At 37.3% G+C, this 18,584-nt stretch overlaps 3 protein-coding genes across 5 annotated transcripts in view; 2 read left to right on the forward strand and 1 right to left on the reverse strand.

The window, feature by feature from the left end:
* LOC128251711 (TBC1 domain family member 4) overlaps positions 1 to 11,104 on the reverse strand; it is a 31,854-nt gene extending 20,750 nt beyond the window's left edge. Inside the window, exons 1-2 of one of the 3 annotated variants that reach the window (XM_052978819.1) lie at positions 10,669 to 11,104; positions 9,334 to 9,640 (exon numbers count right to left, since the gene is read on the reverse strand). In XM_052978819.1, coding sequence (XP_052834779.1) covers positions 9,334 to 9,453 — 120 coding nt within the window. In that variant the 5' untranslated portion in view covers positions 9,454 to 9,640; positions 10,669 to 11,104. Of the gene's footprint in view, positions 1 to 9,333; positions 9,919 to 10,668 lie in introns of those variants that run through there. The other 2 variants (XM_052978820.1, XM_052978823.1) reach the window with 2 other exon arrangements.
* On the forward strand, positions 92 to 18,435 carry LOC128251715 (ras-related protein Rab-23). Its single transcript, XM_052978836.1, is given in 4 exon segments — positions 92 to 116; positions 14,936 to 15,300; positions 16,483 to 16,540; positions 16,543 to 18,435. Coding segments are annotated over 3 exon segments (804 nt in total). The 5' UTR covers positions 92 to 116; positions 14,936 to 15,180; the 3' UTR covers positions 17,169 to 18,435.
* LOC128251714 (serine/threonine-protein phosphatase 2A activator) lies at positions 2,618 to 4,052 on the forward strand. Its single transcript, XM_052978835.1, has one exon. It carries the CDS (start codon positions 2,712 to 2,714, stop codon positions 4,002 to 4,004), a length of 1,293 nt encoding a protein of 430 aa, XP_052834795.1. The 5' UTR covers positions 2,618 to 2,711; the 3' UTR covers positions 4,005 to 4,052.
* Positions 18,436 to 18,584: the final 149 nt, after the last annotated feature.

An 18,584-nucleotide genomic window follows, 5' to 3' on the forward strand; every position in this document is an offset into this window, starting at 1 on the left:
AAAATCAAAGCAAAGAGTTTTTCAGATTCGAGAGTGTGTGGGCGTGGAAGTCCTCATGAGATGGGCGTTAGCTAAGCCAACTAAAAACAAAACGGAAAACTTTTAAGCCAAGTTGGGTGAGTAATAACTATAAGTTGGTCTAAATGGATAGAAATTTTATTGATTTTTCTAACTATTATGTTTATTTTTGTTTTAAACACAAGAAAAACTTAAACAAGTATTTCATGATGGTTTGGTTATTTTAATTCCATTATTTATTTTTTATGATAGAAAACATTTTTCGATAGTTAAAATATAAATTAAAACGGTTTGAAAATGTATAAACCATAAAACAGTTTGCTTATTAAGTACTACATATTATACATATATACATGGTACTTGTTTGAAGTTTATGAGGTTAAAAGGGGTCAAGATGTCTAAATGACCCCGCCTGGCAACCGGTAATTACTAAGGGCGTCTTGATTAGAGGAAAAGCTAACGTTTTCGTTTAACCTCCTTCTCTTTAATTTAAATTAAAAAGGTATACCATACACGCGGTCGAGGTTGGCAGCGAGGCAACATTTTAAATTAAATTAATTTCCTTTGACACTTGACGAAGGATCCGTGCTGTCCATCACAGACAATGCCACTCTTCGTTTATTGAGTATCGGATAGAGTGCCACGCAATGTCTTTTTTGTCAGGTAAATTGTGATTTAAAAATAGCAAAGCTTTGATTTTGATTCACCTTTGATCACAAAAAGCTTTTTAATTATACGTAGCTTTTTAATTATATGAAACATGATTTTGCAGCCTAGGCAAGTATCTTGCAGATGTCATTTTGAAAATAATGGTGTAATAAAATTATTACCAACATAACGCAATGTAAAGATGTTGGCCTACTATTCCCTTTTGTATTTTACTCTTTGAAACGTGAAATCATAGCACTCACTCATAACTATTCTTTGTTATTTGTCTATTCTAATTTAGTTGTATATTGTTTTGTGTTTATTTGTTTGCCATAGCCGCAGAGAATATAAGGCAAATTTGTTATGTGGCACACTGCGTATACGTAATCTGTTTACTTGCTGGAACAATTGACTGCTTGACCTCTTTTAGGTATTCTCTTCTCTCTTTTCCGCGATTCCTAATTGGAATCAAGCCGTACACTAGGCGCAGTCACGTTCTCAGGTGTATTTACTTTCCAGCCGACATGTGTAGGGTGGACTAGAAAATTATATTATAAGCGAGTTAAAGAATTTTAAACAAGGAGATCTTTATGCTCGTTTAAAATCATAAATGTAAGATAAAAAAACTTAGAATATAAAAGAGAAGCAATTTCTAGTTATTTTAACATGTTTGAAAACAAATTCTGTTTAAGTCTTCTAGGTGAAAACTAAAAAGAATTTACAATTTCGATGCGATTCAATTCAATTTCAATTTTTGAATTTAAAAGCCAAAGATGTAAAAAATATATAAATATAATCGAAACAAATTCTCAAATTATTTTATTAAATTCGTTTCATCAGTGTTCCACCCTAATCTCTCACAACCATGCGAAAATTGTATTTTCAACTAACGTCTCTTTTACCCGCTTTGCTACACGCATATTCATTTGCTTTGAAGTGCAGTTAGCGACATGTCAAAAACAGCTGGGGAGTGAAATTACTGTTTTTGCATTTGCACTTGCTGGTTTTAGTTTGCTACGGCCGATGTTGTTGTTGTCATTATAATTGAAACGTCGCTGACGTCGCGTGTTATTGCCCAGTGATTTATACGTTTAAGCCGTTTTTCCATTACATTTTCATGCGACAGCTGCTGCTGTTTGTTGTTATTGTTGCCTAATAAATTGTCTACAATTGTTCATTGCATTATTCAATGTTGTTGTTGTTGTTGTTATCGTTAACGCAGTGTAGCCATATAATTAGCATTAACTGCAGTTTCTGTTGTTGCTGCATCTGACGTCTTAATAACGAGTCGGAAAATCTGAAATATAGCCCTTAAAGTGCATGGGGTCAGTCCAAAGAACCCCCACTAATGGGTCTGGTGTACAACAAAAGCTCTACTAAAAACAAATTATTTTTAAATATTAGTCATTAAAAAGGTTGCATGTGGTTGTTATAGGATAAGTCAAAAGTTTAAACTTTTCCTTTCTATTTCACTTGTAAAATCCTAATAAATGTTTATTTTTTTATAAAAGTTGTACAACAAAGACAATGTTAAAATTTGAGAGGCTTTCGTCATTTATTTGGCTTTTAAAGTTCTTATAAAATCGTAAAACTTTTAAGTTTACATATGCATACAAGTTCATTTTCTCATTTTCATTTGTGTTATGAACACAAATATATTTATAGTTTTAATAAAAGATTTAAATAGCTATTCATTAAAAAAGTTTCTTTGTTTCGCCACTAATAAATGTAAACAGAGAACTGTACCACTTTTTTCATTAAAAAAATGTCGAAATTACACTTATGTCATAACAAAATCCGTTATCCTATAAATATAAAGCTGAAATATGCATTTTCGTTTCCTTTGGCGGCAATGTTGCCCGCAAAAGTATGCTAGCCTAGTTAATTTTGGAGTGTAAATATTTTTCGCTATGGTACAAAAATAGATGTGGGTAAGTTAGATAGCCTAGAACGCATGTTTTTGGTTGACATAAAAAAACTAACAAAATCAATAAACAAAACAGTGAAACTGTGAAACTGTGAAACACACAAAAATATTCAAGGTGATGGAGCATAAGTCCGAAAAGAACCTGAGCCGCGTAGCTGAATTTTTCTGCCGTAGTACAGTAGAACCTGTGTGTAGGATACAGTCCACTGCCGACATCGACAGCTGGCAAATCTCGAAGGCATACTTTACACTGATCACGTACTTGAATGATGTGAGCACCGAGATACAGGGAATACGGAACACCGACTCCTTTCCGGTCAGTGAGAACATCCGCCGGTTGACGGCCATCTTCGACAGTCTGGACGCCATGATTCTGAGCAATCCACCAGCGCCCGTCGTCCAAGGCTCCAATGCCAGTGCCTCCTTGGATCCGGGTAACAAAAGCTACAGGCGCTGGGCCAACAGCATGCTGAGGGATATTTTCCAGATGGTTGAGAAGGCAGTGCCGGTCAGAAAATGCAGGCATGTGAATGAACTGGGGGTATATTTGTCGGGTGCCTTCGGGAGCTCCACTAAAATCGAGTATGGAACTGGGCACGAGCTGAGCTTCATGTTTTTCCTGTGCGCCCTATTCAAGGCGGAGATCCTAAGCCGGGAGGAAGACTTGGCCGCCTCGGCTCTGGTCCTTTTCGAGCGCTATCTAAAGTTCGTGCGCCGGCTTCAGGTCACTTATTCGGTGATCTCATCGAATTGGCATGGCGGTTATTCCTTGGATAAATTTCAGTTTGTGCCGTTTATTTGGGGATTCGCTCAGCTGTGTTACGAGGCGCCCTTCTCCCCGCAGAAAATGCTGGACGCGGACACCATTGAGCAGTACAAAAGGGAATACATGCTGATCGATTGTGTGGGACATATGGCGAACACCTACATCGGCACCTTTGCCCGGCACTCCAGCCAGCTTTGGAGCCTGGCCGCCTTGTCGTCGTGGACGAAGATCCACCGCGGTCTGATGTTCATGTATATGGAGGAGATCCTTTTGGACTTTGATAACCTCAATGGCTTGAGATTCGGTGAACTGATGCCTTTCGAGGAAGACAAATCTGGGCGGCATCTGGGTCACGCTCGCCTGGGAGTGAAGTCATCGCTGCGCCGCCAAATGGATGAGGACCAGGAGAATCAGGATCAGGATCAAGAGCTGGCTTCCAGGAGCGTCACTCCATCGATTTCCAGGTCTGATCTGAACGAGGGTAATATAGAGAAGCCCAGGATGGAGGATGAGTTCAGCGACGTCATGTCCAACAGTGGACTCTCCATGGGCAGTGACTCCACATCTCTTAGCGGTGTGAGTGTCCATCTGCCCACTTGGATGGACGATGGCCCAAGCATTAACAAGCACACGTTTAAAAATTAAGATTTGTGAACTATCCATAAAATTATGAATTCGAAACGAAAAAATTTATTTTCAGCATTTTCAATTCAAAATCAAATGCACTATCCTACCAAATTATTTCTTAGCAACACCATAGTCTTCCATCTCAATATTTTGTACCATAAATTGTTCGTGAAAGAATGAAATTTGCAAGTTTTTTTAAGCTTTACAACATTCTGCTAATTTTGTGACCGTATACTTTCACTAATCATTAATTTTTCTGAAATCTTTTTTACGTAAACTACTCGTTAAAGAATAAATTTTTTTAACCCTTTGGGTTGCTAATTTAAATTTGTTATACAAATAATATATAAGTATGACTTGGTAGACCAAATTAAACAGTGAAATTTAAATTGAAGTTCGAAGAGTTCAAAGCTACTCTTTCGGTGTAATGGGAAAATTATGTGTGTCATCTGCATGAATATCCGGGAAAGACATCTGCAACATGGCAACGATGTCAAGAGACCGGCAGACATGGGTCCAAAGATCAGCAGACCACGAAACCGAGTTTCATCAAATGCAAAACAGCAGCCAACTGGAATGGAGTGGGCTTGGTTCCTGGTGGCTGTGGCTGGGAGTGGAAGTGGAAGTGTACCAGGAGCATAACGCATACGCCCCGTGGGCTGTGAAGTGCGAAAGCATTTATGCCACTGCAGAGGGTCGGGGGAGGAAGAGTACTCAAGTGACTCGACCAAAAGCGGATTACCAACGCGACTTGAGTGACTTCCCGAGCAGGAGGCGACAAAACAGCTAGAGTGGCAACAATTGAAACGGCAGTCACAACCGCCGCTGCAGAGGCGAAATGAGAAAATGGAAATGAAATGAAAATGAAACAAGCGGCGTATTGATTTTTCCTCTTCAGCCCATTGCTAAACTCAACTCCCTGGCGTTGTGACGTCAATGGGACAGCACGCGCTAACATCGCGGAGGAGGGAAGTTGGGTGGAGAACGGGAGGCCCACCACCTGAAATCCTTGGCAGGCCTCATTCATGTTATTCAAAGGAATCAAAAACGAATGCTATGGGTGCAAAAATGGACATCCCTTCCATTGTTACGAGATTAAAAGTAACACGTTCAGAGTAAATGTGTGTTTGGTTTGAAGTCGGCCAAGTGCGTATAAAACTTTATTTATAGGTGACATAAGGCGCACGAAAATAAAAAGTGAAACGATTTGTTAAGAAAATAAAGCTATGTATTTCACTGAAATAAATGTAATCGGGTAGTTATGCAACATACAACTAAGTTGTGAATTTTTTTAAATTTTAATGAACTCGTGATCTCCGGTTAAAAACGTTTAGTGACCTTGAGCAGGTTCAATAATATTTCAACACTATTCCAAATACCTCTGATAAAAAACTTAAACATGTTTAGAAAAAAGTAGTCCTAAATAACTGATTTTTTAAAACTTGGAATAGTTGTAAAGTGACAAGTTTTAAAGTATTAACCTTATAGTAAATTGGTACTTTTAGTGTAAGTAAGGTTTACAGTAACCCTTTTTATAAATCTTTAAAATTGTCATATAGTGCCCAAAAGAATTATAGTGTCTTTGAACTCTAGTTAAATGCCACCAATCTTCTGCCACTAATTACAAAAAACATTTCTTGCTATCAAGTGCCAAGATATTATCTCGACAAGTTCCACTCAAATAAAGTTATATTTTCCCACTGAGGCGTCACTAAAACTGAAAAAAATATAAAAATTGCATGACGCCGACACAGTGGGCGCGTTTTCTTTTCTCTTTTTCTTTTTTAAGGGTGGGCGTGGCGCGACCATCCGTCCATCCATCTAAGAAGCTTGTTATAATTTTCATGCGCTATTTAACATAATAAAGCAATAAGCTGCCACACAACACTGAAGAGAGGCAAGAGCTTTGGCAAACATTTTATTTATGCCACTCGCATCTGTCTCTTTCCCTCTGGGTGCGTGTTTGTTTTGTGTCAACTTAAATGCAAAAATAAAGAGAGGGAAAAAAACTAACAACTATAATAAACAAGTGTGCAGGCTTAAGTAAATATTTAACTAAGAAAATATGAAGCGAATTACGGTCTGTTCCGGTCTCTTCCAAACCACGAGTAGTGGCTGCCTCGTGGAGTACGGATGCTAAGTGGATTACAAGAGCGTGGATAAAATGTCACAGGGCTTGCACTAATGGTTTGTGAAACTGATATGCGCTGAGGATAGAAAATGAGCATGCCCCCAAGGTCAACGCGCAAATGGATGACGTATTTTTACATTTTATTCAGCTTTATAAGCCAGGAGTAGTGTTTTTCTTATGATTAAATACCATAAAACGTCACTGAACCAGCTGTATTCTAAACATTGGAAGTGCCTGTACAGTCAAAAAACATTTCAAAGCATTCGATATTAAAGGGTTTAATACAGTTAGAATTTTTAAAAATGCTTTTTTTTTATTTTATTTTGTTAATGAACATATATTTATAATTTCCATATCGTTTCGGTGAATTTCGAAAGAAGTTGCAACCAAATTTAAGTAACTAATTTTTTCCGATAAATATTTTTTTAATAAGCAATTAAGTAAGAAATTTTGCTGAAAAAATCTATTATATTGTTTGAGAAACCGCCATTTTGTCAAAAATTAATTTTGCTTATTCCTTCGATTAACTACTAGATTAGGAAATGTTTAACGACTTCTCTTTGATTTTTAAATTTCGGAGGGTCCAGTCCAAAGATATTGTGGTCACCGCAAAACGCCTTTTTGAAAAGGACCTCCCGGAGATTATCTGTCGCTCCTTTCCAAATAAATGTATTTTCCAATACTTAGTCTTAAAATACAGTTAAAATATAACATACAAATAAAATATAACATAAAATATGTGTACAAAATATCGAAAAAATAAATAAATAGTTTTCTCAGAAAAAATTCTCTTTTTTCGGCTTTCTAACTGTTTAACTGTTTAACCCCTTAAGGGGTTAAAAAATTGGATAAAAAAAAGCTGATTCTGTACAAATTTCAAGTCAATCCGAGTAAAACTAACGAAGTTAAAGCATTTCAAACGACCGGCCGTGCAACGTTTGAAAAACTTTAAATCGATTTTCCCGAAAACGTCTTTTTTGAAGTTTGTGAACATCGATCCTTTTGATAATTTGAACATTTCACATTAATCAGCAGGTAATAATGAAGAGTTTTTAGTTTTTTTTTGTGTTATATTTTCTAACAACAAATAAACCTCGATTTTTTAAGCTAAAATTGAATAGCCTCAACAAATCCAAACTAGACCATCTTTTATTAGATAAATAACAAAATAATAATAAACAAAAATTATTTCAGACAATCCAGAAGATAGCTGTAAATAAAAAAGTTATCTAAGCTCTTTAATGTGTTCTTTATGTAACTAAACCATATCTGACAAGGCAAGCCTTTTCTTCTTGGATTGCAGGAAACCTAAGCTTTACAAAGTATACGAAATTCTCTGAGCAGATTCAAGCCAAGTATTTTTGTGTTGAAGTGATTGCGAGAATTTCTTGAGGGCAGTCGAGTGCTCGAGGTACATTCAATGAGCATCAATAACAATTGCCAGAGGCAGGTGTGATTCCCCATAGATCCTTTGGGGCACGGTCACAGGCACGTAGATAGGATTAGTTTTAATGCGAGAGCGGCCACCTAACCTGTGCCAATTCCAAAAAGAGGACACACACGCAAACAAAAGAAAAATGTAAGCAAAATAAATCTAGAATTAATGAACTGGAAAATAATTAAACTTATATATTAATTCAATATATGTCAGAAAATTTGACATTTTCAATCTTTGAACATGTTAATTTAAGAACTGTTATAAGTACATACATATGAAAACCGGATTAAATGGAGATAATAAGCTACTAATTTATTATATTATATAATAGTACCTAATTTAAAGTCTACCAATGGCCTTTTGTTCTTCTTGCTATCCTTTTTTCCTTAAATGCACGAGACAGATTGTCCAAAAAATAACCCTCAAGAAGCAAGGACACTTAAACACTCTTACAGGCGCGCAGAGCGGTGATGACTGGCTAATTGCGGACTTTGCTAAAATTAATTTTCCAGCTTCTAATAATATTACCCAGAGGGACTGAGCAAACGGTTTTGCGGGAAATGGAATCACGCGGAGAGGGTGAGGCAACTTGTTGTCGCACGTGTTCAACGCGGCGTATGCGTAATCTGTTTGGGTTACACCTGCGAACGGGGGTGTTCCTCAATTTGTTTAGGCCTCATAGTTGGTTCCATTCCTTGGCGTTCGTCATCGGTTATCTCGGATCTATTTATAGGGTCGATGAGCGGGTGCCGATGGGTCACTAATCGCAGTTATTATCCTTTATGGAGCACAAACTTATTAATTAAATTTTGTTCGCTATTTTGCCAGCATCTCACTTGGCACATAATTAATTTACCCAACCGTAATAATGGTTAATTGCTTTTAATTGTTTTCGCCGAAGGCGGGTAAAGTATGAGAAGCAGGCTTGTCATGTGCGATCTGTGTATAGCATTCCGTGTTTGATTGGATTAACAAGAAACGATTTTGAGTTGGGAGGCAGGTCGGAGGATTGAAAATCAAATCAAATTCAATATTTTTGATGGGTTGAATTGTATTGTAGTGATTTCAATTAATGAAATAAACGGCACGGGGCCTATTCGACCAAATCCAAGTTTCTGTTCGGGCATTAATAATATCAATGTGTCTACTAATAGACTTTCTTTGTGAGAATATCTTGTATTAATTTGTAGTTAATCTTTAATTTTATATAAATCTTTAACAGTTTGCCAAGAATGAAAAAAAAAAAAAAACAATCTTAGTTGTCTTGACCAATTTTTATTAAAATTTTGTGTAATTTCCAATCGCAAGTTTAAGTTTATTTTAGAATACGTTTTTAGTTGCGTACGAATATCTGTTCGGGCGCATCTAGTAACTGTCCGATTACAAAATGTAGATAGACCCAATTTAAGATTGGTTGGATAAACGACTGCTAAAGAAATTGTTTTATTGGTATTCGTTTATCTCAAAAAAATTTTCGGCAGGTTTTTAGCAAATTCAGCGACCCCAAAGTAGCACTGCTTTTTTAAAGCAAACAGTTACAAAATCGTTTATGTAGTTTTTTTAAATCCAATAAAATTTAAACTTAATCTTAAATATAGATGACTTAGTTAAGCAAAGCATGAGAATTAGTATTTAATTGTATAAAAAGAAAAGCTAAATAATAACTAAACTGATAAAAACAACATTACTTCAAATTAACAAGACTATGTAAATAGGTATAGGCACAGGGAACTCAAATGATTATATTCACCACACACAAATCCTGTTAAATTGCTTACCTTCGTATAACTCTCCGTAGACCTAATATCATTAATGGTCCATGGCAACATGGAGGCGGAGTAGCGCGGATCGACGGATGCACTGCCGCGGTAAGTCAACGAGACGAGGCGCGTTTTCATCTTCACTTGGTTTTAAAGTTGTTTTTGATTTATATATTTATTTATTATTGTGTACTTTCACCGTACGATAAACTGTTAAAATTGCAGGCCAAATTGAGTTTCGGCCCATTTATTTACTTTGCATTTTATTTGCAGTTTTGCAAATTGCTTTTTAATCGTTTTTGTATATGTTTTTTCCTGTAGCGTGCTGTAGTGCAGAATCGAAATCAATATTTAATGGACATGCGGCGAGGGCGACCGCGTTTTCACATTCCCAGGGAAAAGGGAGTTGCTGATGGAATTCGGAGTTCGTGAGCTGAATGAGTCACCCCAAAGGGGGCGAAAAATGTGGGTGGATAGTGCGCAAAATGGGAGAAGGGGGTGCTGTAGCGGACAATGACCACCTGACTGCGCTTCCTGCGGGAAGGTCTCGGAAAGCATCCAAGAAATTACTATCAATATTGATTTTTATTCTCAGCCATTTTCCGTCTTTGTTTTTCACATATTCATGGCCCACACATTCGCATATACAGTGCGCGCTCTACAAAGTGAGAAAATCTGTGATAAACTTAATAAAAAGAAGAACAAATAAAAAGAAAAATCTTAAAGACAAATATTTTAATGTTTTTTTTTTCAAAATTAAATTTAATTTACTTTGTTTATGTTTGTTTTACTTTGTTTTGTTAAATTGCTGGTCAATATCTAGATGATATTTATACAAATATATAATCTTTAATTAAAGATGTTTGAGTACTAAACACAACGACTGGAAGGGGTTTATTGACAAACATTTTATAAGTAAATGAGTTATTTATTAATTATTATTAGCTATTAGTTATTAGTTTTTAGTAAACATTAATTAAAGCATGTAAAATATGTTAATTTAAATTTGTACAATTTATTTTGGTAAATTAAAATTATGTACTTGAATTAAAATATTTTTAAAACTGCCCGGAAAGAAAGACAAATCCGTCGGAACACGAATGAGTAAAGTAAAAACCATTGGATTTTGTTCACTGTTTCGAGCGCGCACTGTGTTTTTTTTTTTTTTTTTTGCTTTGGCAGTAGGAAGATTTGGGGGAGCGGGCGGAAAGAAAAAGAAGGAGGAAGAGGGCGAGGACGAGCCACCACCAGACAGACGGAGACAAGAAGAGATGGCAGTCACCCCAATGTCGGAATTTACTTTTGCACAAACTTAGCACTTTTTACTTTCTACTTTCCTAAGGTTTCCACTACCTTTTCGACGGCCCCTCGCCACACACAGACGCACACACACTCTCCGGAGCACTCACACACGGATGGTGGCGAGCGATTTGCAACAATAAATACTGTTTTTGGGGATTTGTGCAACCGAAAACACGTTGAAATGCCACCGAATTCCGCTGAGCACTGAAACTCGAGTTTCTAACGCGGCTCCAAATTCGCGATGGCCCAGCATTTCTCTACGTCTCGTCCTTCGTCCTGGCGCCCGATAAATTGCGATTGGTGCGCACGCGCGTGCCTGCCAGCGAATTGGGTTGTAAACAAAAGCTGCGGCATTCTATTCCTTGCTGGCCACACCGATGTGTTTAACTTTGCTTAGTGCTTTAGCATTTTAATTTCCGTTTTTAGGGCCCCAGTCGAAAGTCAAACAAATGCGCGTCTTGTCGTTCCGATTCGCCGAACAGCTGATGGTGCTTCTTCTTTTGCAACTGCCGTTCACCGCGGAACAGTGTTGCAAAGCGATCGGTTCAATGCGACAACCGTTTCGAATTCAAAATTTGAATTCAATGACAAGAAAGTATTTAAAAGGAATATGTTTTATTTTCATGTAATCAAATACCCAAATAAAACCCACAAATATAAAGACATTATTGAGCTCACATATGAATCCGAATGTACAATCTGCAAACCTAACTTACTGAAAAAATGGATAAATAACTATAAATATAGATTATGTTATTTTACATTTGATTGCCTTAATACTTTAATGTAAAATATTTAAATACTTTATATTCCTCGCAAGAAACTCTTAAGTTTAGGTAATCATATCAATTAAATGTAATATTTTAAGTCCCTATTTGATAAGATAAAGGCACTTAGTAAATAAACTTTTATTTGCAAAACAAACAGATAATATTGTTAAAACTTCTTACACTAAGAAAGTAATTTAATTAATGCAAAATTTTAAAGCAGCAATAAATAGGTTTCGTATTTTCCCTCCGAGTATGTGTAAGTCCATCACGGGCTACAAATAAATGACAGCCCGTTTCCACCTGCTCTTTAAAACGGTATGACCATGTAACGATCTTTTGGCTTATTGCCGCCTGATCGACGCGGTCACACTGGCCGTAAGCCAGGCTTGGCATTCAAATTTCGAACGCGTCGAGCAACAACAGGTGCGCTTATCGCTTTTCGCTTCCCGCTGCCGTTGGTTTTCTTTTCTCCCTCTTGGCGCCCTAGGAAATCGCCAGGGGCACAGCCAGAGATATTTCGTGTGTGTGACTAGACTTTCACTACGGGTCAATTCCGAGATCGGGATCCCAAGCGTCGCTCGTCTTTAATTAGGCGCTTCGCACGCGTTGTCGTCGTTGTTTTAGCTCCATTTTAGCTGGCTTAGTTGTTTTGGCCATGTAGAAGAGCGCTACGAACGTGTTTACGATTTTCTGCAGCTCGGGCTGTGTGAGTTTGGTCTGGGACTGGCATTCGAATGTGAGTTTCGCGTTTTCGCACTCGTTTCTCACCCAGAAAACACAATCGGAGTGGAGTGCTGGGCTCTGTTTTTAGTGGGGAACCGGCCGTAAAAGAGCTATAAAAAATATGGCAAAAGATAAAGTGAAGCAAAAGGCGACACTGTGCGGGGTACCGTTAGTGCGCGAGTGACGACGGTTTAAGCATAATTTAAATAATGAGGAATTCGCGAACGTAATTGATTTAAGTAGCGCTCGGCTCAGCATTTGCATAATTTTCCCCATACTGCAGGCTTGGAAAATCCGCTTTTCCACTGCAGCAGAAGCAGCAGGTGTGTGTGTGCCAGGTGTGTAGGTGTGTGCAGCAGTGCATGTGGCTCCGTGCAGGTGTGTTGGTGCGGTGCCTTGCTGTTGTGAACCTAAATGGACAAGTTAGAATCCACATTCCACAACAATGGCCAAGAAAACGGCCGCCGATCTAATAGTTCCTTGGGCAAATTTCAAAATAATTGCAGTGCGACTGTGGAAATTGATGTGCGGTGCTTCATTCGCCATTTGTGCTGCAACTTGTACACAAACAAATGGTTCTAATAATCTTACACACGCTCATCTGGAATTTATGTCAATCTGCGCTGTTGTTTTTGTTTGCTGTACACAGAAGAAAATTCAATGGACAAATTAATGGTTTCATTTTTTGACACAAGTTACAGTGTTAAGAATATTCTTATACACCAACAAATGTGTAATTTATTCCAAAATGTGTTATTCTAATTCAAGAAAGATTTTAACTGACTGAAACCAATTTATACATTTTTCTTGAAACAACTTTCGGTATTTAATTTGTACGAAATATTTTGAGGTAATTTTTAAATTTGTGTGCAAGTAAAATACAGATTTTTGTAGAGGCTGAAAAAAAATTGTAAAACTGTCGACTTAATTTTTTAAGTTTTTAATTAAAAAGGCTTGTTTTTACATATTTCAATGACACAAAATATCTTTATTTATCAGTTTACTAATATTTTTAAAAAACTTTTTTAAAATTTAAATATAGCCGATAACCAATAACAAATTAGAAATTTTAAGATATGCTGCTGTTTTAGGAATAGTAATACTTATTTTGTATCTTTTAATTTTTTTGGGAGAAGTGCCTTAAAATCTTGTTTTATTAATATATGTTTTTTCAGTGTGCATACATGCCCATTGAACTAAATCTATAACCGGTGGCCTTAATTATCATAACAATGAACTACAAAAAAAAAACGAAAATAGCCTAAACCTTTTAGAAGAAGCTGAAGAAAAAGAGTCGCGGCATAATTAGAACGAGCGAAAGGTTGAAAAGTTGGTTAAAGGTGAATTTTTGGTTAGACAAGAAGGAGAATCAGGTAAACTATAGGAAATTGAAAATACAAATCCGGTGTTACCTGTCCGATTAATGTGGAATGCCGACAGCGTTGGATCACAAGAAATCATGCTGGGCTTTAATTAATATTAAAAACTTAACCTTGGAGAAAGATCACAATATTTAGGTCATTGAAAGCCTTACAATTCCAATCCTCTGCATTCATTGAAACTCAATTTAATTCATTAATTAAAATAATGGGATTGAGGAATTTATTAAATTAAACGTATTCTCAGATCTTAACAAAATTAAAGTATTTAATAATAATTATCGTTTAATATAAATATAAGAAATTGATTTTACCTTTTAAAGGAACACTAGTTTTCAGTTATTTTACAAATTTATTAGATATTAATGAGTTGTAGATATATTACAAAAAAACTAGTTGATTTCCTTTAGAATGGTTTATCCGTCTTGTTGATAAGCTGACCTGTTAAAATCTAAATCTAACCCAATCTGACAGTTGGTTTATTATTATTTTGTGGGACACCACCGAGTTTCAAGTCTATTTTGAGAATCTTGGACATCAACTAATTTGCCTACGAAACGAATAACTCATCTTCACAATGCCATGTAAAGAAGTGGGTTTTAGCGTCTCCCCATCGTTTGGTCAGATATATTAACACTCCAGATCTATTCTTAACCCACGTTGGCCGCGCCATCCGCCCACGGAGCCGCGGAAAGCAACTGTAAACAGGGGAAAGGCCAGCAGAAAAGCACAATTTTCAAAGAATTCATAAGCACGCGCTAATGCGAATACTAATGCTATGCATGCTCCATCTCTCTTCCACTGTCCACTGACGATTCTCCACTGACCACTGACCACTGGCCCCTGTCTTCCCGCCTGCCCACAACTACCCCCTACCCCCTCCCCCCTCGTATTACCTGGTGCGTATGGTGTGGGGCAGCACCTGTTGTTGAACAACGTAACCGTGCGTGGTCGGGCGTTCGGGTTGCGTCTTATTAGAAGCCGCATTCGGTGGCCCCGGGGCCAGTCAGGAAAAATAAGAAGAAAAAAAGACAAACAAAAAACAGAGTTAGGGAGAAGAAACGAGTAAAAACAGCGCTGAAAACCGGTTAATGTGAAAATGAAAGAAAACCTTTTTGTATTTACAGTCAAACTTCTACAGCACGAACTATGCTAGCATGTTAATCTGACTTAACATCTTGAGAAAAACTTAGAAACTTTTATTTGAAATACCAACTTTAATGTTTCAAACAATATCATTATTAGTATATACACCACTTTCATTTCTAATATTCAATCTCATTTAATATTATTATATTTCATATAAAAACTATAAAACTATTCATATGACTTGGATATAAATATTTAAAAACAGTTTTATAGATCGAGTTAGAGAAGTTTGACTGTGTAATTTACTACATGTTAAGGCTTATGTCGCTGAAGTTTTGGTTTTTCTTTTTTCCACAGTTCGAATTTGGTGAAATCAATGCGTAGAAAGTGAATCGAGGCTTACGCAAAGTTGGAGGAAAAGTGAAAAGCTGCGAAAAACTTGGCTGGCCAAAAAAAAATACATTTGGACACAACTGCATTTGGCTGCTTAAGACTGAGATTGCGTGCTCCACTCGATTTACCTGGCCAGGAGTTGGAGTTGGAGCTGGAGCCAGAGCCACAGCCACACACCTGGACGAGCGGCGGCCCACCTGCCGGCTTAGATGCGTCTGATCCAAACGGCAACCGGCGGTGCTGCTGCGACCGTTCTGCAGACCCAGTCCCAGTCGCAGTACAACTACACCAGCATGCGTGAAGATGATATCGAGCTGGCCATTAAAGTGGTAAGTTGCCCAGCCGGCTGCGTGAATCTCTTCCATTCGGTTGATGAATGGCTACAGTGAGTGCACAGAAAGAAACACCGCAGGTCAAATATGCACAAGTTTTCTATTTTAAAATTAGTTTGATAGTGAGATTAGTTCTTTATTTTCTCACTAATTGTGATGACCAAAAATCATATGCACTATCCAATAAATATGTACAAACAACTTATAAATATAAAATACGGTTTTGCCATCATAATGGCTTAAAAATGATCATTTTTTCTTTAAGTTCATTTCCATTTCCAAGTGCTGTGAATGGCACCCAGGGAATCAAATCTGAATTGCCAGGCCCGATGCTAATGGCGAAACTGCACGGATTAAGATTCTAGTTCAATTAGGGTTTTTTCCTCTCTGAGCTGAATCGTTTCTAATGGGTTTCTGGAATTGTTTCGAATTGATTTCTCACCACATACTTCTCTACAAGTGTCTCTACAGACAGGCCAAATTCGATTGAAAATTACCCGCTTAATTACTAAATAGGTAAACGGCTGACCGTTTTAAATGTCCAATAGAAAGCAAATAAATATAGTGAACAGCTAATTTTCTCGCCTTCTGTTAAACACATGAAAAAGGAATTTTAATTTGTTTTATAAGTTTTTAATATTGACATTTTTGAATATCTGTTATTGTTTAAAAAAATTCAGATTTATAGAAACTAAAATTATAGTTATGAATAACTTGATGTCTGCATTCATTTTGGATCGTTTAATATTAATAAAAACGAGAAAGGAAACTAACTTCGAAAAACCGAAGTTATCAACCGAAGTGAGGTAAAATCAGCGAGATATTAAAACAACCAAATTTATCAAATTTAACCCGATACATTTATGTTTTTTAAAATGATCAATGTACATTAGGGAGGTTTTTTATAAGACATTTATTCTCTCACCCTTTTAAATAGTAGATATGTGTGAAAAATAAATTTAATTAATATCCAAACAATTTTAAATTAAGTCTAAGGCCTTGCGCAATGGTCTCAAAGTTTCCATAAAAATTACTCATACGGCACGTGAGCCAGTATGAGTTTTTGGCAAGAAAATCTTTTCCCATTTCTAAAGCATATACTTAAAAGGAGGATCAAACTAACTTTATTCTTCATGAATGTTAATAAATACATTAAAAAAAACGTTTTTCTCTTACCAGGTCATTGTGGGTAATGGCGGCGTAGGCAAATCTTCGATGATCCAGCGCTACTGCAAGGGCATTTTACCAAGGACTACAAGAAGACGATTGGAGTGGATTTCCTAGAGCGCCAGATTGAGATCGACGGCGAGGATGTGCGCATTATGCTGTGGGACACCGCCGGCCAGGAGGAATTCGACTGCATCACAAAGGCCTACTACCGCGGTGCCCAGGCCTCTGTGCTGGTCTTCTCGACGACGGATCGGGCCTCGTTCGATGCGATCAAGGACTGGAAGCGCAAGGTGGAGAACGAGTGCAACGAGATACCAACGGTGATTGTGCAGAACAAGATCGATCTGATTGAACAGGCGGTGGTCACCGCCGACGAGGTGGAGACGTTGGCCAAGCTGCTCAACTGCCGGCTCATTCGCACCTCCGTCAAGGAGGACATCAACGTGGCGTCCGTGTTCCGCTACCTGGCCACCAAGTGCCATCAGCTGATGACCCAGAGCTACGACCAGGCCGCCGGAAACGCGCAGAACTCCAGCCACCCGCCCTACAGCAGCACGCCCACGATCAGCGCCTTTAGTCCGACCTTCACCAAGTCCAGCAGCGGCACCATCGTCCTCCGTCCGGCGAAGAAAGGCCATGGCTCCAGCGTGGCCCGGAAGCGCAAAATAGTGCTCAAGAAGTGCGGAATATTGTGAAGAGTAGTCGGAATAGCTGGACGGATGGATGGACGGATGGATGGGGCGACTTGGCTGGCAATTAATAATTGGAGCATATTTAACGCTTAATTATTTTGGAGTCTAATGAAGTCGTAGATGGGTGGCCAGCCAACCGTTGGATGCAACCACAGCCATTCACTAGTCGTGCACAGACTCCGCGTGATGTGGTTCAGACATGCTTACGGAGCAGCAGAGATAATCGGAGGCAACAAAGTGGATCTTCGTAGCAAACCTCGAAGAGGAGATACCCTTCCCTTGCAGACTTACAGAAGAACTTGATATGTTAACTAAACTAGGCGAAAACATTTGCGACTAATAAGTTCAAAGAATTTACCTGGAAAAGGTTTCAAACGCACAATTTTATCGGGCCGGTTCCGATTTTTGTGAAATAACTCTTGTTATACTGCCGACACTTTAAAGTCAAAACTGTGGATTTAATGTTCATATACGAGTTTGTCTGTTTAATGGATTATAATATGTGTAACGGAGAACCAGAACATTTAAAAATTCTGAATTACGAAAACTATTAAAATTCATTTGTTTGATTTGATTGATATTTGTTGTGTTCACATTAATTAAAATAATCATGCCTGAAATACTCCTACATAATACTAAAGACTCCAAGTACAGACTTGGCTTCCCAAGCACTTTAAAAATCAGTCACAAGTCTATAAACCAAAATAACAGCACCCGATCTGCAAGGGTAAATGAGTTCTCAAATCCACTTACAAAATGCACAAGCAAGCACTGGTAATTTTTATAAAAATTGCCCTAATTAATTTAAGATATGAAATCAAATTTGTATGTATTATGCCCACTTTTCTATAACGGAGACTGAAGCAGCTTTGCTTTTATATCGGATATGTATATAGATATGTTAGCATGGGTATATGCTTGCCGAACCAAGCACAATTAAAAGACTATTTATCACGCTAACACAGCCCAGATATACATGTGAAATCCCTTTGCCAATTTGCTTTGGCCAAATGTGCAATTAATTATTCAGCTTATATAATTATTAACTAATTGCAAGTCATGTCAAAGCACAATTTGACTCGATTCTTTGTAGACCAATGCTCACATTTTATGCAAAAATCTGTAGCTAGAGCACATGGATAACGTAAATCACTTATGTAAGCCGAATATGAGAATATAATTAAATAATCTTAAGCTTATTAATTACTGTATTTTAAATTGTAATGACTCATTAAAATATTCACCTAATAAATTATTTTGTGTAAATTAACTGGGATGTTTTCAATTTTGTTTTCAGTTCTTGATATGTAAAAAAATGTACTTTACCTACATATTTGGAAAGGCAGAAATGAAATTTGTTTTACTAATAAAACTGCGTCTTTAGTTTTTTGAAATGTTTACCATTTTTTATTTGATTTT

The sequence above is a fragment of the Drosophila gunungcola genome, chromosome 3R (genome assembly GCF_025200985.1).
Source record: "Drosophila gunungcola strain Sukarami chromosome 3R, Dgunungcola_SK_2, whole genome shotgun sequence".
Lineage (NCBI taxonomy): Eukaryota > Metazoa > Arthropoda > Insecta > Diptera > Drosophilidae > Drosophila > Drosophila gunungcola.

Bases quoted from the DNA above. Each gene is read 5' to 3' on its own strand.
- LOC128251714 (XM_052978835.1), top strand. From the start codon at position 2,712: ATGGAGCATAAGTCCGAAAAGAACCTGAGCCGCGTAGCTGAATTTTTC.